The 20,906-nt window shown below is 39.9% G+C and overlaps 1 protein-coding gene and 1 long non-coding RNA gene across 16 annotated transcripts in view; one reads left to right on the top strand and one right to left on the bottom strand.

Moving 5' to 3' along the window:
* The window catches only part of arvcfb (ARVCF delta catenin family member b), a 280,305-nt gene that overhangs the window by 221,864 nt on the left and 37,535 nt on the right, over positions 1-20,906 (top strand). For all 15 annotated transcript variants that reach the window (XM_067438967.1, XM_067438968.1, XM_067438969.1 and 12 more), the window contains one exon: positions 323-394. In XM_067438967.1, coding sequence (XP_067295068.1) covers positions 323-394 — 72 coding nt within the window. The remainder of the gene's footprint in view (positions 1-322; positions 395-20,906) is intronic.
* LOC137071204 (uncharacterized) overlaps positions 1-20,906 on the bottom strand; it is a 186,880-nt gene that overhangs the window by 92,774 nt on the left and 73,200 nt on the right. The gene's annotated exons all lie outside the window — the stretch shown is intronic.

Genomic DNA, 20,906 nt, shown 5'->3' on the forward strand with positions numbered 1-20,906 from the left:
CATGTAGATTAACCACATTCTCTGTGTGTGATAGTGTCCATTACTTCACTGTTAGAGATTGCCGTCCTCCATGACAAAAGCCCAGGATTTTTAGTGGGGGGTTCCACTCTTGGGAGCTGATTTCAAGAGTTTGTCTCTGCATATCTGTGTAGTGGCTAGATTTATGTGTGGCACGTCTGTGACTGTGTATGTTTCTGAGACTTGAGTCTACTTGACATTTTCATACCAGTAAATTCCGTCTCTCATAGAGTGACACTTACAACTGCTCTCTCTGTATCATTCTCTCACGCTCTCTTACTCTGCCTTCCCCTTCTTCACTTAGGGAGGAAAAACGGAGAGCATGACAAAAACTATGACACGTTGGACCTACCCAAGCGCACAGAACCCACTAAAGGTATGTCTTTCTTTGACACCACCGAATTATTACATCTTTAAGCTGTCAGTCTTCCAAAAAAGGGACAGGAAAAGACCTGACTCTTTGGTCTCTCTCAGAAAGAGAGAAATCTAGTCATGGAAGGTGGCAGGTGAATTGCTTTGAGGAGGTGAATTTCCGTAAGATACAGTTCAAAAATAGCACAAACTGTATGGCCAACACTCACTGTTAGACCGCCACGGGTTGTACTACGCAGAATTTTAGGGAATGAAGCACTGTTCTAAAACCTCTAAAACACTACTGTGAAATTTGTTCCAAAAGTTTGGCATCTTAATGATACCTTGTTTTGACAAATTTACTGTAAAGGCAATCCCAGAATGCATCACGACAAGCTCAGTAATGAAACAAATCCAAGATGGCAAACAAGATGAGAGAAATGCACTACCATTTAAATGTGTCCGTAATGACATTTACAATGTTCCAAAAGATTACTGTTTCAAATAATGGCTGTTCTTTTAAAGTTTCTATTTAATTACCATTAAAAAAATAAACTGGTTTTATTTTTAGTATTGCATCATTATAGCATCAGAGACATTTTAGAATTTCTGTCAAGTATTAAATTGACGTGTTATTTTGAAATGTTGATTTGGTGCTGACATGGAATAAAATAACTATAAATTACAAAAACAACATATATTGCACTAGAGCTGCGCCGGATTCACTTGTAAGGTTCCAAGACTGTTCGGATGCTGCCTAAGCTGGCAGTATAGGCAGTGAGCTTACTAGGTTTTGAAGCAGAGCTTCTGTTTGCTCAAAGTACATTGAGTGCACATCAGCATACTGAGATCCTCTGGGAATCCCAGGTATCAGGTAACAATACTCTTCTGCCTAGGCCTTTTATCATTATGACAAACACAGCCATTATTCTCAGTGGCAGAATGCTAAATAGACAATGTATTTTGCTGCAACTAATATCCCTGACCAAGTTCATCCAGGTAAAATGAGGCTGATTTACCCCCAGAAAAACGCCAGATTGGAACTGTTTTAACTGGTTTAAACCATCTGTGTGTGAGAGAGATTTTCAGACCTTTAGCTTGTAATTGTCTGCAAATGAATCATAATGGATGCAGGTTAAGAGAGAATTTAGACAAGATGCGTTGCAATGCAGTGTAACAGAACAGGGGTCACGAGATTAGACTTGCTGTCTTAAAAACCCTGAAAAACAGCTGTCTGTGTGGCAGTGGCCGAATATATCCGTCTCTATTTACACCCCCTCAACAGTCATCAGGGAGCCACTCAATACCTCTTTTCTTCTGACAGACTGATCTAGGATCATTTTACTTTTGAGCTCCACTTAGTGGGAGAGGAAATGTTTTATTGAGGCTCATTTTTTATGTATTACTATAGATGAGCCACAAAGAGGGATACAAAAATGCCATTTTTAGATGACCTGATTTTTTTTCTATATGAGTCTGTGAGGGAGATATTTGCTTGTGGAGACATCCCATTAAAGAAGAGAAATACTCTTTACTGATCTCCCACTCATGAGGGGACCATCATTTGTGTATTGTATTGGGTTGTATACGAGAAAGATGAGGGTGAATGAATAAATAGAAATAATGTGAAATCTAATGTAGTCATCAAGCTTCAGTCGAGAGGTGTTTTTTTTTTTTTGAGGAATGTTTTGTTTGCCTGATGATGAACAGTAGCTCATGGACAGACCCTGTGGAATTCTTTGGTCTTCTTTTTTTTTCATGAGTATGAATCAAACAAATTGTACAGTTGTATATAAGATTTGTAACTGAGAAATGGAAAATAAAACTTAAAACGTTTAAAACTATGGTTCAAACATTTTGGGTCTGTAAGGCTTTGCTCTAAATTGATCAATAGTGACGGTAAAGAATAATTTACGGGCCATTGAATTATTGGAAAAATACCACTTCAGGTGTGCATTAATGCGTGACGCAGAGTAGCTATTACTAGAGTTCTGCTACCTCACAGGTTTCGGGTTGGGTTTAGGTTTGTAGCTAAAGAAAAAATATATACAAGCACACATAAATGCACTGTATATACATTAACAAGCTGTTTTGCAAATGTGCTCCTGCTCGGCAGCAGCAAGAGTAACTTCAGTGCAGCTGGACTAACTTTTAATCAGAGGAGGACGACGCTGAAACCATCGACTGTGATGCAATTCTCTTCCTTCATAACTTGTACTGAGAAGATATATTTGTGCAAATTGTTTTGCAATACTTTCCCTAAACTCTTTTGACGACATTTGGTATCCAAGAGGAATTTATGTTACTGTTACACCTGTTCACCCAGCAAACTTTCATAATTGTAAGTATGTGCTTTTTCAGTTTTGCTTCTGTGTGCTGACTGTTGAGAGGGCCGCTGTGCTTTGAGAACTGCATTTGCTTAAATATTTGATTGACTGTTGCATGCAATCCTGAAAAACAGCATATTGCAAAAAGAACAAAAAAACAAAACAAAAAAACAAAAAAAATTTGTTGTAAGAAACCGATTTTGGGTTTGGGTCAGGTTCGGTCTCGAATTTTATAGTACCGTTTAGATTGGGTCGAACGATCTTGGGTATGGGACGAGTTTAACTGCTTCAAGAACAGCAACTTTACTGCATCGCTACTGAGAAATGTCATGTATCTTTTCAGCTAAAAAACTGTTTTACTGATAAAGTGCACATGACAAGTTTCTGCACACGTTAATATTTCCGTCTGTGTGTCTGCACTGTATGAGTGTGCATTTGTATGAGAGATTTGTATGAGTGCTTTCCATAGATATTAAAACATATGGAAATATTTTGTCTATTGTTTGTTATATCTATACTGTATTTGCTTGGTCAATGTCTTTGTGGATTTAACAATATTATGGTAGTGTACGCTACATATTTTCAGGTTTAAAACACTTTAGTACATCTTGACTCTATAGGTGTTGCAGTCTTGCGAAAATCTGCAATTCTCTGTGGACACAGATTCTGTGAGAGCCTGCTCAAGGTTTGTTTGTCCGTGTGAGAATGTGCTGACTATTGCAGAACTCAACAGAGCCATGTTTGTTTTGTGTGTGTGTGTGTGTGTGTGTGTGTGTGTGTGTGTGTGTGTGTGTGTGTGTGTGTGTGTGTGTGTGTGTGTGTGTGTGTGTGTGTGTGTGTGTGTGTGTGTGTGTGTGTGTGTGTGTGTGTGTGTGTGTGTGTGTGTGTGTGATTTCACTTTTCTCACACAACTTTTAGGCTTGTCGACCTTCCAGAGACACAACAGTCACGTATTAGTCTGTAAATATTTCAAGGGGCCTTGTTTTCGCAGAATATTTGTGATTGAGTGTTTCACAAAGTAAATAATAGATGCTGGTCAAGAGATTCAAGGATCAATTTTAGTTCAAAGTCAATAGCATCTTCAAGTCTCACTTCAAATATCCCATAACATGCAAAAGGAGGATTATTGATCTAGCTTACAATTCATTGTGGTGGTTTATCAATGTAAGCTGATTTTACCTTTTTTAGCAAGTCAGCTTCAGAAAATATATTTTTTGTACTGACTTGTGCCACAAGTTATACCTAAAGTAGTTCAGATGGGACATTTTAAAAACATCCTCTCCTCATCCACTTAATGTAATTTTTGAGGCGTTAATAATTTCCTTTCATCACACCTATTACATTCTGTATTTTTTATAGGCATCTGAGTGCAATGGGCTTTGTGTTTGACATAAGATATAAAGCTCAACTTGTTTGAGCTTGAAAAATAACCTCATGACTTGCTAGAGGAGTAATGAATGCACAAGGATTCGCATTTGTCCATGGAAATACAATTGGGGTTGAGAAAAGGCAGGAGATCAGATGAATGGTAAATCTGATGTGATGTCAGATGGGTTTAACATGCAATAAAAAGAACAGGGTAACTGAGTTTACTCTGCATTGGGATTGCATCTATTGTGCTCTCTCTGTGTGTGATATATCCATACATCAGAACCATGTGCTTGAGAGGCTGCTGTGACAGTTTAGAGTATTGAGGGATTTTGGTTGCTTATAGCTGATCCTGAGACAGACAGCCATTGTTTATTCACTGAGCGTCTTTGTTGCATTTTGTGCCTCAAGCATTTGGATTCAGAGAGGACCTGTTGGAAAACTATACGCCATTAGGAAATAAAGGCTTCTTACCACATGGGAAAAGAGACAGGAGAGAATTAATTAAGGATTCTGAGGGAGATGAGACTGACAATGAGGGCACAGTTGGTCTTTTTTTTTTAAAACACTGTGAGCTCACTGCTTATTGTCTAGTGTCTTAATAGGCAGCTGACTTCTGAGGATGTATCTTAATAGTGTTGGAACTAGGGCTGTCAAAATTAACGCGTTAACGCAAATTCATTTTAACGGCACTAATTTTATTAACGTGCAATTAACGCAGCGGCCATTTTCTGTTTGATCAGTGGTGTAGCCAGTAGTTGGAGAAATTAAGATAAGCCATAGACGTAAAGGATGCAGCAGCAAACATTAATAGGGAAAGAAATGGGTTAACATTACTATTCTGAAACAAGTGCAGTTATAGCCTACATAAGCTACCTTTTTTTGCCATTTTTACACTGAGCACATTCTCTGCAGTCCGAGCGTGATGTGCGACTACACTGCAAGCTCGCTCTCACTCATATTCGATTTAAATCATTAACACCATCACCGTGGAGATCCACTTTTGTGACCGTGAAGATTTGTTTTAGCCGATTGTAATGTATTTAGTTCAATAAAACACATGTGTTTTATTGAACTAAATACATTACAATCGGCTAAAACAAATACACAGGTTACTTTTCTGAACAAGAGCGCTCCCGATCCGTGTTTCTCACACTGTTCACGTGAATCGCGGATCAGCGCGCACGCACACACACAAAATACCGGCAGTTCAATAGATAGCGCACAGCTCTTAAAGGACCCACACTACATTCCTACTCGTTGCAACCTCCTCCAGGTATGGTGTGGTACCGATGTGCTCTCAGGTCTGCATGACAGCTTTCACATGACCAATTTTTCATACAAACTGTGCCCTGTTCTCAGAGGTGGAAAGTAACGAATTACATTTACTCGCGTTACTGTAATTGAGTAGTTTTTCTGTGTACTTCTACTTTAAGTAGTTTTAAAAATCTGTAATTTTACTTTTACTTAAGTACATTTTGATTAAAGTATTGTACTTCGCTACATTTTAAACCACATCCGTTACTGAGTAAAAATAAATCATTAATGCAAAGAGAGGAGGAAAAAGAACGCGATCCAGGAAATTACTAATATTGAATAGAGGGCGCGGGGCGCGGGAGAGAACCATGCGCGCAAATATCAGATGGAGAAGAACAAGACAGACGTCAGTGACGCAGACCCAGGTGAAAGCAAAACGCCGTCGTGAATGTAATATACTTGAATAACTGGAGGAGACGTCACAAGTTTAGGAACTTTACTGAAGTATCAGGCAGTGTAGAACGTACAACTTCATTCGGCCATAGCCGGAACTTAACTGGCCCAAACACATATACAATCCCCCAGGGGGAAAAACCGGAACGCCCTCCCCCGTCTTGGGTCTCTTAAAGGAGCCTACTATGCAAAGGTTCGTCAATACATTACACCCCTTTCCCCCAGTCCACAAAATCTGAAAATCTTCTTGGAGGGCGATGCTCTCTTACAGGGTACCTCCGAGAAGGAGGAGGCTCAGGCAGGCCCTCAGCTCCCGTAAAGTCATCAACACCAGGGTTTCTCGCCTCTAATGCCGGCGGCTGTAACTCAACCATTTCAGCTCCTGCAAGCTCTGACGGGGGAACAGTGTAGCCATCTGGCTCGGGCCTTGATTGGTCAGCCAAGGGTGCCACCCTGTTCAGCAGTTGGTCAACATGTCGTCTGTGCACCTGCCCATCGCCAGCCTTGACTTTGTAGGACAAGGGACCTGTGATGTCTACGATGATTCCCGGCATCCACTTAGAATCTCTGGTGTAACTTCTCATGAACACCAAGTCATTCTGTCTAAACTCTCTGACCGTGCCAGGGCATTTCTCAGCATTCAGCTCCTGCCTGCGGAGCATATCACCATCATGGTCAGGATGCAGACGATCCAGGGCAGTTGTAAGTCGACGGTTCATAAGCAACTCAGCAGGACTTTTTCCAGTTGCCGAATTTGGTGTGACATGCTGTGACAACAAGAAACGAGCAAGCCTGGTTTGCCATTCTCCCTTGGTGATGCGAGACAGGGCCTCCTTTGTTGTCTGCACCATGCGTTCAGCTTGACCATTTGAGCTTGGGTGATTTGGTGCTGTAGTGACATGGCGAATGCTGTTCCGTTCTGCGAACTCTTTGAACTCTGCAGAGGTGAAAGCAGCACCATTGTCTGAGACTATGATGTCGGGCAAACCATGTGTTGCAAACAATAGTCTCAGTGCGTTAATGACGGCTGATGATGACATGGAACTCATCAGAGACACTTCCAGCCACTTGCTATGTGCATCAACCACAATGAGGAATATTTTGCCCTGAAAAGGGCCTGCAAAGTCAATATGCAGCCGGGACCATCTTTTTGTTGTCCACTCCCAAGGATGTACTTTTGCTTTAAGAGGTGCATGACGCGACTTCTGACACGTCTCACATGCCTTGACAGTCTCCTCTATATCTCGGTCCATGCCTGGCCACCACACATAACTCCTTGCGAGTCCCTTCATATGTACAATGCCCGGGTGCGCATCATGCAACATAGCAAGTACTTCTCTTCTTGCCGAACAAGGAACAACCACACGACTTCCCCAAAGCACACAATTTTTATGTGCCGAGAGTTCATGGCGGCGAGAAAAGAAAGGTCTGAACTGGCTATCCTCTATATCAGCCGGCCACCCATGCAGCACCCAGCGCAGTACTCGAGACATGACAGAGTCCTTAAGCGTCATTTTAGCGATTTGCTTAGCATGCATGGGGGCATCTGGCACCATTTCCAGTAGCAGTACTTCCAGGGGTGGTGGCGTAACCGCATCAGATGCTGGCAAGGGTAAGCGACTCAGGGCATCAGCATTGCCCATGTGTTTGCCTGGTCTGTAGCACAGTTCATAGTCGTAAGCTCCTATGATCAGACTCCAACGTAGCATCCGTGGTGAAAGGATGGCAGGCATTGGCTTGGAATGGTGTAGGAGTCCTAGCAGAGGTTTGTGGTCTGTAAAAATCATAAAATGGCGGCCTGCGAGATACTGGTGAAACTTCCTGACAGCAAAAACAACCGCCAATGCCTCCTTATCAATTTGGGCATAATTACGTTCAGTGGTGGTCATTGTTCTGGAAGCAAAGCAAACGGGCCGCTCCCCACCGTCACGTTCCATGTGGAACAATAAAGCTCCAAGCCCATATGGTGAGGCGTCGCAAACCACTGCCAGGGGTTTATTTTCATCATAATGCACCAGCACATCCTCCGTTTGTAGTAACTGTTTCGCCTCAGCATATGCCATCTTGTGCTTTACTCCCCACTGCCATGTGGCAGACTGGTCTAGAAGGCGATGCAATGGTTCCAGGACAGTGGCCTTATTTGGTAGAAAACAGCTGTAAAAGTTAAGCAGCCCCAAGAATGCCTGAAGTTCTGTTTTGTTCCGTGGGGGCGGAGCTTTTTGGATAGCTTCTACCTTTTCACGGGTTGGTTTGATGCCATCCTTATCCACTCGAAACCCCAAAAACTCCACTTGTGTAGCTGCAAAAATGCTTTTCTCTTTCTTTAGTCGCATCCCAGCTTCAGCAAAGCACTTCAGTACGGCCCGTAGCCGTGCGTTGTGTTCTTCTATGGTTTTGCCTGAAATTAGGATGTCATCCAGGTATGGCTGGACCCCTGGAATTCCTGCGAGCAAGGTGTCCATAAATCTTTGAAATATTGAGACTGCTGTTGACACCCCAAATTGCAACCTTCGAGCTCGGAACAGCCCACGGTGAGTATTAACAGTTAGCAAGTCAGCTGAATCGTCATCCAATGGAAGCTGCTGATAAGCTTGTTTCAGATCAAGTTTAGTGAAAACTACTCCTCCAGCTAGCTTTGAGAACAGTTCAGATGCTGTGGGTATAGGGTACACGTCAGGCTTAACAGCTGTATTCACAGTACAGCGGTAATCACCGCAGATCCTCAGGCCTCCATCTTTTTTTGCTACCACAACTATAGGCGTTGCCCACTTTGCATGCCGAACAGGTTCAAAAATGCCTTGAGTGACTAATTTGTCCAATTCCTCGTCAAGCTGCGGTCGTAAAGCAAAAGGAACTGGGCGGGCCTTGAAGAAACGTGGAGTAACTGTGGAGTCAATATCAATAGAGATCGGGGGGGTCCGGCAAACCCCAATGTCCTGAAAAACCTCTGAATATTCAGTCAAAATGTCGTCTATCGACTGCAGCTGTACCCTGTGTACTCCTTCGACTGATATTCCTAAAGCATCAAACCAGTCCCGTCCCAACAGACTAGTGCCCTGGCCCTGAATGACAAACAGGGGTAGTGTATTTTGCGTCCCCTTGTATATTACTTCCACAAATATTTTGCCTTTCACTTCCAAGGTTGCCTGTGACCACTGCTTTAGTATTCCACTGTTTGCATGCATTTCAGGGGGTTGAAAAGGCCACAACGAGTGATAAGTATGCTCACTAATCAAGGAGCATGCAGCTCCTGAATCCACTTCCATTGTGTGTGCTTGTTTGTTCAATATAACAGTGGCCAGATACGGCTTCTGCCCCCCTTGTTTTGATTTTGTAGTGGTGCTGTACACAGAGTAATCATTCTGTTCTTTATGAGTTATAACGTTTGTATGCCGCTCTGCTGTTGTGTTGTCTGCCTCCTTGTCCGTACCATGTCTAGTCTTTGTTAAACACACACGAGCTATGTGCCCTCTTTTTTTACAGTAATGGCATACCGCTGCAGAAAACCTACAGGTTTGTGGAGTATGCTGACTGCCACATCTGAAACATGGTTTGTCACGTCTCTGATTTTCACTAGGAACTGTTGTCTTGTGTACTGATGCATGTGCATGGGCTGCAAAATGAACATCGTCCTCCTGCAGTGATTCGTTTTGCTGCTGACGAAGTAGGCGAGCATTTAACAGTGCTGTTTCAGCAGCTAGTGCCTTTTCCTCTGCCTCTTTAAATGTGAGTGTGGGTTCAGCCAGTAGGCGTCGCTGTAGCGCTTCATCCAGAGCCCCACACACTATTCTATCACGTAGCATGGCTTCTAACTGGTCTCCGAAAGCACAGTGCACAGACAATCGTCGAAGCTCAGCAATGTAGTTAGAGATGCTTTGATTAGGTTTCTGCTTACAATTGTGAAAATGAAACCGTTGAACAATCTCTGACGGCGCTGGGCTGTAATGGCGTTTAAGGGCAGCGACAATGTTTGCATAGGTCACAGTAGACGGTTGTGTCGGGGCCAGCACTGAACGTAAAGTGGAATATGTTTTTGCCCCACAGACACTGAGCAGCACGGAACGTTTCTTCGCATCGTCCTCGATGTCATTTGCATGAAAAAAACATTCCAGTCTTTCTACGTATTCCTCAAAAGAGTGTCTTGAGCATTCATCAAACTCTTCTATACGGCCGAGTGTAGTCATTTTCGTTTCGAGATGGCAGACAAAGCACGTTCACTATAACAGGCACACACAAAAAAAAAACTTATCTGCACATAGTTGGTTCGAGTCCACTCGTCGCCAGTGTAATATACTTGAATAACTGGAGGAGACGTCACAAGTTTAGGAACTTTACTGAAGTATCAGGCAGTGTAGAACGTACAACTTCATTCGGCCATAGCCGGAACTTAACTGGCCCAAACACATATACAATCCCCCAGGGGGAAAAACCGGAATGCCCTCCCCCGTCTTGGGTCTCTTAAAGGAGCCTACTATGCAAAGGTTCGTCAATACATTACAGTGAACTCCTGGCTAGTATGGAAATACTTTGGATATAGAAAAAAATAATGTGGTGTTGTCCTGGAGGATATCAAATTTGCACAAAATGTGGATGCAAATGAAGAAACACATAGAACATGTTCGGGAACACATCCCTCAGTGCAAATAAAGGTATGTTTATAACTTAGGCCGATTGATTTCTGTGACGCAGATGGAATCCCGGAATCCATTCATGAACATTAACTTTACATTATAACGTAGATTTGGTGTAATACACGCAAACTGGTGGATGAACGAAAAACTCGAATGTAAAGCTGTAGGCCATCAAATCGCGACATGGTCTGTGAACATTAAAGCACAACATTTGTAACGCTTGTGTCCGGGTGAAAAATGCGGATAGCTCACATAATATATCTGGAGTGGATGCAAACACGGAGGCGATTGACGTCAAACAGATCGCGCTTTATTTCCCGCTGAACTCTCATCACAAACTCCATTTTCGTCCACAGCATTACTCAATAAAACAAAATAACTGACTGTTAGCAACAGAAGAACAGAGAATAATCCCCACACATGGGAGCTCAAAACTCAGTGCGCACATACACAAGATGCAGAACTCGTTTTCAGGGAGCGCGCGCAGCTCTTAAAGGGGCCACACTATATTTCTACTCGTTACACATTGAATGCTATATAGAGTCTGGGATCGTGACGTAAGCAACGCAATGCATTTTGGGACTTTAGGTCACGGTGGCCGCTGTCGGTACTGTGTTGTATAGGAAATTGACGCTTTTAGTTCTAAAAGTAGAACTAATTCAGCTAAAAACAGTTATAATGGTGAACGCGTGTTGTGTCATTAACTGTCATAATCGCACTCACGACCGGAGTGGAAACCTAATCGCAAATGGAGTGTGATTGTTTAGCTTTCCCTCCTGGAAACAGCACATTGGATCTCATTCGTGGACTTTAGGACACAGACACTACATAGCGAATGTGTAGTAGTGGAGGTAGACGTAAAAACTTGTGTTAGATAGTTAAAAACACATTCTAATGGTGTACGCTTGCTGTGTTATGGACTGCTATAGCCGCTCTCGTGAACTGCGTGGGGGTAAAAACCCTCAAATGACGTGCAATTTGTCAGTTTACCAGCTTGGAAACAACAGGTGAAGGTGAAAGTAAACCTCAATGAAAATAAACCGCTTATCCAAAATGTGTCTTTATAATTTGTGTTTATTTATTTATTATTCATAACCGATATATTACAGATTTAAATGATTTCTGAACCGCATATGTGTAACGTTACGCCATAAATAATGTAAACATCTGGAAATTCTTCATTGCTTCTCTCAGTAGAAGGACTTGTACTTGCACCTTTTAAGTCCAGTAAAACTGTTTAGAACTGTAACTTAGGCTAAAGTTGCGTTCACAATTCAAATCATTTCAAAGCTGCATTACAGGCCATACTCTCATATGTTATCCCTTATGATTACGTTACGCTATGGAATTGCGATATGATATGTTGATTAAACAAATGACCCAATGGCTGAGATCAAGCAATATTATTTTAAATATCAGATACAGACCTTTTCGTTTGGCTGTATTAAAAAAAACTCCGAAAGAGAAATCAATGTGTAGTCCTGTGTGTGGTGCGATAGACGGCCGTATGATTTCTGATTGTATGAAATGAGATGAATATGTGCAATGTCCTGGCATTACGACTGAGTGCTCATGTACGCAAGAGATTCAAATATTAGTACATTCATTCCAAGTGAGTGCAAGCAGTTCTTAAATAACGCGAATACATTCGTTTTTTCTCTAGTGATTCGTATTTGTTATCATTGTACGCTCACGAGCGTGACCTAAAACATGGCGGCGACTGCCCAGAATGCAACGCGCAGTGACGTTGATTCCCAGACTCTATATGAATATATGATCTGCTTGTTCTCTCTCTGTGAATGAGCTGCTCCGTCTACTACATATGGACTCTATTATTCTTAAACATTTTTACGAATTAATGATAAAAATAAGTTGTTAATCTAATTCATAATAATTTGTTGAATTTAGTTTATTAGACATGTTTTATTGAAATTTTGATAAACAAAATAAACAAATGGTTTTAAGTTTGTTATAATAAAGCATTTGTTCAACCAAATAAAAAAAAGACCAATCTTCTTCATTCATTTAACATCATTTTAACAAGTGATAATAACCATCATTTAATAATAGGTACAGTAAATGTTTAATTGATGTTTTCTGAGATAGTCGTCATATCGTGAAAATCTCATTCTATCACAACCCTACAGGGGAGAGTCCCCCACCACCATTGTTAAAAAAGTAACTAAGTAACTTTTACTCTGAGTACATTTTAAATGAGCTACTTTTTACTTTTACTTGAGTAAATGTTTAGACCAGTAATTTTACTTGTGAAAGTAAAATTTCATTGAAGTAACAGTACTTTTACTTGAGTAGAATATTTTGTTACTCTTTCCACCTCTGCCTGTTCTAAACTAAACTGCCAATGTAACAACTCCCATTATTTATATTCTTAAAATGAGAGAAATCACTACTTATTCTGAATGTTTAAGCTTAGGCTTAAGAGACATGAAGAAGTTTTTTGAAGAACATCTGTGACCTTTGTGATGTCTAGTCTTCATGGTCTGAGTATGGTTTCACTAATAAAAATAATAAAATAATGTATTGCATAAAGCACCCATGTTGATTAGAGTATTAAAAATGTGAAACATTTTAATTTAAGATACAATTACAACTGATAAAAATGTGTAATTTAGTTACGCTTAATCGCAAGTGAACTCATGACAATCGTGCAATTAATCACTATTAAAGGGGGGGGTGAAATGCTGTTTAATGCATACTGATCTTTTTACACTGTTAAAGACTTGGATTCCCATCCTAAACATAGACAAAGTTTCAAAAACTAAGTTGGACGTTTGATGGAGTATTTCTGTGTCAAAAATACTCCTTCCGGTTTCTCACAAGTTTCGGAGAGTTTTTTTCGAGTATGGGTCGGCTTGACGTCAATAGAGCGGAAGGTCCTTGTATGGGCCGTATGGGCTCTTCTCCCGGAAGGGTGTGCGCGACTAGAGCGAAAGAGCAAATGCACTCCCATAAACACTCTCTCAGTTGCAGATCCAGTCGTCCGTGCAACACTTCTGTCCCACCGTGCTCCACTTTATTCCAAAGGGTGACATCAAGCGACTTCAACGCTTCAGCACAGCATTCCGGGAAGGCAGCGCTGCATTTGAACCGATTTGAACGCAGAAATGACGGGAAGCTTCACAACATCACACTTCAGTCGCGTCGCAAAAGTGGATCTCCACGGTCACTGCTGTCTCAGGACTTCACAAAATCAACAGTTACCAAAGAAGTGTGTTTTTGATGGAGCGGTGAGGATAAAGGTTCCCAGTCGTGCTTTAGAAGCAGGCGGTGAGTAAAACTGCTTCAAATGTCTATGCTGTTGGCTATCATCGCGTAAGTAAACATCAGTAAACAACACGATCGTGTATAACGTTAGTTCATTTATCAATGGAGCATGCGATCTATGGTGTGTGTTTAAATACATTTGTTTATCTGACCACTATAGGTGTCAGTTTGTTTATTGTAAAACCACCCAAACATAAACCTAGCGTTCTCACAAAGAGTGCTTCTTCATTCAACGGTTACTCCGTTGTAATTCTATGTATAACGTTACCCTAGTCTGACGTGCAAAACCGTTTTGCTTGCTACTGCTATGGTTTAGTCACATACAATAGTCTATAAACCGAATCATGTCCTCATAAACTGCGAGTAAACACAAACAAATGTTGACAGGCCACTAAATACAGTACATACCACAGAGACAGACGTCCTGCTGTTGTTGCTTCTCCTGTTCAATTTATTTCAGCCTCAGGATCTGATTCTGGATCATATATGTATTAGTTGAATCTGATTTAGGGTAGCGTTTTCTTCTCGACGCTTGAGGACGTCACCGCTTTGTGCGCACTCATCATTCTTTAGCTCCGCCCACACGATACGCCTCCAGCCGCTCGTTTTTTTCCGGAAAGACTCGGTACAGCCTATATTTCTTTTATAATTATAATAAAACTAAAGACTTTTCGGAGATATGAAGGATGCAATACTACTCTATAGGTACTCAAGATTGACATGAGATTGACTGAAACTGAGTGTTTCACCCCCCCTTTAAATATTTTAATCGATTGACAGCCCTAGTTGAAACCTATTAAAAATAGTTTGTTATATTGTATATTATATATAATATAATTAAAATAATATAATATAATGTAATGTTATATAATATATTTGTATTGTTTTTATTAAATATTTTAAAATTCTTACTAACTAATTTTTATTACATAATTTTTTTCAACAAGCTTGTTTCAATGCATTTTGAGTAATTTCAGTAGGAATGCATGACAACAGGAATTTCACAAGAGCCCGAAATATTTCCCCATGCAGATTTCACAGCAGGTTCAAGTTTGTCACATGGATTATCATGTTGACCAAAGAAAGTGACTTCATACATTGCTACACTATTGACAGTAGACACACTGTGTATATATATATATATATATATATATATATATATATATATATATATATATATATATATATATATATATATATATATATATATATATATATATATATATATATATATATATATTTAACTTAATTAACTTACCTGGTTGCCTTAAAATTTTGAGTTCTTTGAGTAATTGTGAAGGTGACTATTAATATGCCTATTGTTTCTTAGCTCCTAATTTAAACAATGCAATGAAGCCATTGATGTATTTCAGAAAACCGCCTTAATTGGGTCTTGTGAGAGATGAAGACACTATGAATTAATTACTTGTCATTTTCCCCTTTCTCTGGCTTATTCCTTTTTTAGCCTTCTGATTCTCATAACATGGTGACATCAGGTGGAGGGAATGATGATGAATCATGTTTACCGTGTTCCACTGTGGTTCTTCCTGCCCCTGAGCAGCACACTTTACACAGTCTCCAACTTGTTTATAGATGAAACCTCTAAAACCTCCTAAATTCAAACCTCTATGAAACCGAAGCTCTGTTACAAAGCCTATTGAGATGAATTGCTCTCTTCTATTTAAGTAGCTATGCAAAGACAGTTGTGGAAGAAGCTCACATGAAGCGCACTGGTGTCATGACTCACAATTGATTACAAAAATTGTTGATGTTAGCATGTTGCGAAGCTAATTACTATAATTACCATAAATACATTGGACACACAAACATTTTGTAAAATAGTCAAATTTGAATTATAATAAAGTAGATGCTTTATAGATACATAAATGAAAGCATATGTACACCTTCAAAGATCAGTTTAGTTTTCATGTTCATAATCATTTACACTGTAAAAGACCAATAAAACATATAAAACAAAAAAATTATATAAATTATTCTAAATTATTTATTAAAAAGAAATCAGACTGCAAATTTTGTTTAAATGAAAATTTCCCACCTTCATGCTTTCCATAGGACTAAAGACTTGAAATGCATGTTTCAGCATTTAGCACCTGAATTGTTAGAAGTTGCGTAGTGCCAACTCAACATCTTCTAATAAATTAATGCTTTGTGTATTTGTATTTTGATTAGACTGTAATACCTTTTAGAGTTCCCTGTTCTAAAGCCTAGTTCACACTGCCCGATTTTTGCCCCGATTTTGAGTCGCCGACATGTTTTGTGAAATCGCAGACAAATGCCCGAGATCATAGGCAAATCGGTGCTCGTGCACGCGAGTGACAATCACGAAGTGTGAATAATCAAAGACGCGATCAGAGAGAATCGCCGACGAGTCGCCAACGCTGGTGAGATATTTGGCATGCTAAATATCTGGACCTGACGGCGATTGAAACTCCTGCCATGTGAACTGCGTTCTGAATGAAAATTACTTTGGCGATGACCGACAGCCAATGAAAGAGTGAGATACAGGGCAGCAGGACGTTCAGGGAGGAGTTATAGAGCAGAATTTCAGTATTTTAATAGATATATTTACAATTCTATCAAACAGAAACAAAACATTTGCACATCCAGCCACAGCAGCATCACATTACAAAATTGTTTATTTACCTCAAACTCTCATTGCAGAACACAATCCTGGCTCCCTCTATCTCTCCAACAATTTCTTCCGCCATAATCTTTTTTCTTTATCTCCACAAATCAGCGCACATACAATTTGAAGCAAACTTTGTGCAGTTTATCATTTTTAATAACAATTCCAAGTCTCGCGCGAGAACTCCGGTCTGACGCACGTGTGATCTTGCGTTGTTTACTTTGTCACATCGCACGTGTGTTTGGGAAATGTAGTTTGCGTACCGGAGAGAGAGAGTGAGTTGTCGGCAATTCTTCCTCTTGTTCAGTCATGCAGTGTGAACTCCTCTGTCGTCAAACCATTGTGCAGTGTGAACACAGCAGTGACTGAATGATACCCCAGATAGTCATGCAGTGTGAAAAGAGCAGTGACCCGACGAGTTTGAAAACTGTGCAGTCTTAACTAGGCTTAAGACTTTTTAATTAAAGAAATTAGTCTTTTTTTTCTTTGTAGAATCACAGCATACCAGTGGTTGGTTGTACATTTACATTAGACTAGTTCTCTCAAGGTTATGCGACACATACAGGCAATACGCTTCCTTAGTCTTCTCCTGAAGAGACGTGTGTGCTTTTCATTGCATTGCTCCATATCTCATTTAATTTGCCTCTGTTGCCTGTTGACAGCTCACCCGGTATAGAGATGTACATGTTCTTCAAACAGAGCTGAGCGGTACGGACGGCATCTTCCCATCGTGCCTGGCGGCTGTGTTGTTGAACCCTCCATTGAATTTAGAGAGCTTCTTAACAACAGGAACAACATTCTTAATTGGGATGTTTTACAGCAATCTACACTTGAGAAATCCATTTGTGTTATCCGTTCAAGTCCTCCATTAGGAAACTGTCTCTGCTGGGATTAGATATTCTGCTCTGAAGCTGCCATATTTTTCACTGATGTTTTGTTAATGAACTCGAGCTCTCTACCGATGTCCCTGTTTATCAGAGCTGTACATTTCACATTTATGCTGACATTCTTCATCTGGCCCTCGTTCTGTCAACACTGTCTTTCTCCCACATGCTGTGAGACGCCTCTGTAACTTTGAAATAAAACATTGCACAGCGGAAATACATTTTCTCATATAAGTATGACATATATACTGATAACACATCAGTATTTGTCATATTTTCCAGTTAAAATAACTAAACGTTCTTTTGTTCTCGTGTTTTCTTATAAATTGCAACTTGTATAATGCAATAAGATTTATTTTCACATTTTGAAAAAATTGAATATTTTAATATCTTGATTTAATAACTATATTCTTACCCCAATTGTAAGCATACTACATTCATTTGGAGTAAACTTTATGCTTATAACAAGATTATTCTCTAAAAAACTATACTTTTTAGTATTAAAGGGTTACTTCAGTGATTAAGCATTAAGCTTTGTATTTAAACTGGGCCATTAATGTAGGAGAAATGTGAAAATATTTTTGAATTTGGTGCCTTATGGACTGAGAAAAGACATTCATGCACTGATAAAAACAACTTGTAGGATTTACTTGATAAAATAATTTTAACAATTTGCACTCAATTTTTCTTAGTTAATTTTACTGCTGTGATATTAAGTACAACTTGCTTGCCAGTATCAAGTAAAACATACTTAACTAAAAAAAATTGCGAAGGCTTTAAGTTAATGTTACTTAATTATATTTAACTTAGCAGGTTGTATTTATTAAAAGTAGTTAAGTAAATGTAATTTTAAAAGGAACATCACTGTTGTGAAAATATCAAGTACATTTTATAAATCTGTAATATTTACTGTTTTGAAATAATTCATTAGATTTTATAATGTCTGTCCATTTCACATTTTTAATTACTTAGTTTAATGAATTTATATTACTCACTATTATTATGTACATGTTGCTTTTTTAAATTGTTACCAAATAAATGTAATTTTCTCTGCATCAAATACTTTTATCACAAATCACAAATAAATACAATGAAGTTGAACAGTTTATTATATCAACATTCACAATGAGCCATTAAATCAGTAATCTTCACATTAACTGATTAGTAGTTATGTAATTTACACTAACTGTAGAATTAACCTTGTATGGTTCAACTAAACCTCAGCAGCCAACAGTGGCATAACTAACATTAATGACGAGCACATGCATAGTCCAGTTGAGACAGAAGGGTCACTTCTCCTTCATGCTCATTCACACATCGACTCGATGTGTTCAGCGGCATCACTGCGACTGTCCTCCTGCGTACAGTTTATAATAAAGAAAGAAAGAACAATTCTATTGAGAAACAAATACCAAATAGATTCATTATCAGTGCAGAACAAACATGCTTGCTAAAAATGACTAAACCTAACTCACAAACTTAAATCCAAATGTAAACAAAAGGCTTGGCTTGGCATGAATCTAAACATAAACTTAAACCTTAAAACTTCACCAACAAACGGGTACATATTCATTCACAATAACAGAAAATGATATGGCAAACATGAGGGCTTAAATACACAAAGACAGAGGACTAGACAAGACACATCTGTGAAAAATGATCGACCAATAAACCAATGACACATCAGAACACAAGACAAGGGAGCACATGGCAGGATCACATGACAAACCAGGAATTGGAATGACAGAACATGACAGTGAACATGAAAACCTAAAACCATGAAACATGAACCAATACCAAAACACCCTTTGACATTCCTTGGTGATTAGCTTTGATAAATGAATTGCTGCATAATTTTCAGTGGATAGAAAATCGATTAGACGCTTTTAAATAAGGCTAACAACACACACACACACACACACACACACAGGCAGCCAGCAATTAATCACAGCCAGCTAACATTAAATTATTTTGAAGTTAACCAGACTGGGTGACTTTTTCTATGAGAACGTCGCTAACTACATTTAATGCCCTCTATTTTTGACTAACCACCAGTCGCCGCTACTCAATCACTGGATCACTTTCCCACCACGTTCATTTTCATAAAATCAGTTCAGTTTGAATGTGTCTGTTCAATCAAGTGTGAGTGAGCCAAAAAAGAGTCACGGCACAAACGCAGCAGGAGTCAGATCACATTCATCACTAGAGCTGAGGTAAGCACGGCCGCGTCATACAATCTCGACGTGTGTTCAGTCTGATGCGTTTTCAGTTCATGCCTTTGGAAGCTTAACTTTCATAGGAATTTATTTGAAAAGTTAACACTCACTTTGCTCCGCCGGCCACCGCTCCGTTTACATGAATCCCCGCAGCTGCCCGAGCCGAGCGCTGTAAGTGCGATCCCACCATAGTCAGTAAAAGAAATGGACAGAGCTATCCCATTGACTTCAACGGTGGAAAGTGAGGTCCGTAAGGAGCACTCACTTCCTGATGGCTGAGCGTACTGCGCATGCTCAGACTGAGCTTGACGACGTAGATGTGACGTGAGCAACCTGTCTGACAGCTGTAGGTCTTCTAGTAGTTGTGGAATGTGAAATCTGAATCATGTTGTTTAAATATTTTCTCCCATTGCTTTTGGCTCACTATGGGCTTCTTCCCATTCTTCTCCCTTGACTTTATCAGACTTTATCTCCAAGTCCCCCGACTGTCTCATAGACAGTAAAAGATTGTCTGCGAGCGTCTCCTCAGGTCTGTACGGTAATTTATCAACTGTGCGACAGAGTCGCATTGGTTATGACGCAATCGTTAGCCTATTTTTACAAAAACAGCTTCTGCGGGGCGATAGTGTAAGATACAAGGTAATGGAGCCTTTTATGCATTGTCGTGTTTCTTTATAAATAAACAATGGACAAATGGAGTCTTTAAACGCCTCAGATGTAAAGTTATTCACTGTCAAAGTGATTCAAAAATCAATGGGATGCTAACAGCTGGTGATGGCTTGGTTAGCAATGGCCGCTCCTATGGGTGGAACACTTTCCGACTGCTAGATTACCCCTTTGGATCCCACACCCCATAGAAGGGTTGAAAACATGCAGAAATAGCTCCCTCTACTGGCTGTAGTCTTTAGCCTCTGGCCAAAATAATCCCCCGATGCAAAATGACTACATTAGGGCGGAGCACGATCATTTGAATATACTCCTGGGTTTCTACTGATACAAAGGCATATGCTAAATCGCTGAAGTAACCTTTTAAGTATTTTAGTATTCACTATACATTCTTGCAGTGTAAGGGCCAGATTTACTAACAGCTTGCGTCAGTGCAAACTGTATTTCTGTGTTAAACTACTGTCAGGATTTACTCAATTCCTGCAGAGAAAAATTTGTGCTGAAAAGACACGGGCAGGGTTATTTTTGCTGCTGACCTTATTGCATATGCATTTGTTGGAGTTTCCATTTCAGACACACAATTTATGGGAGGACAATATTTACACGAATCATACAAAATGGTTTACTAAGGTTTGTGCTTGTCAATTTACAGGTATTTGCGCCATTATTTACTGCCCAAAAAAGCATGTCTTAAACCAGAAGTTAATTTGCACTGCTCTTGTTAGAATGAGTTGGTCATTATGGAAGTGATCTGGTTGCGTCTGGGTTCTTTCATATGTGCGTCGTCAGTTGAGCCAGGCAGA

Source organism: Pseudorasbora parva, chromosome 3, assembly GCF_024679245.1.
Source record: "Pseudorasbora parva isolate DD20220531a chromosome 3, ASM2467924v1, whole genome shotgun sequence".
Lineage (NCBI taxonomy): Eukaryota > Metazoa > Chordata > Actinopteri > Cypriniformes > Gobionidae > Pseudorasbora > Pseudorasbora parva.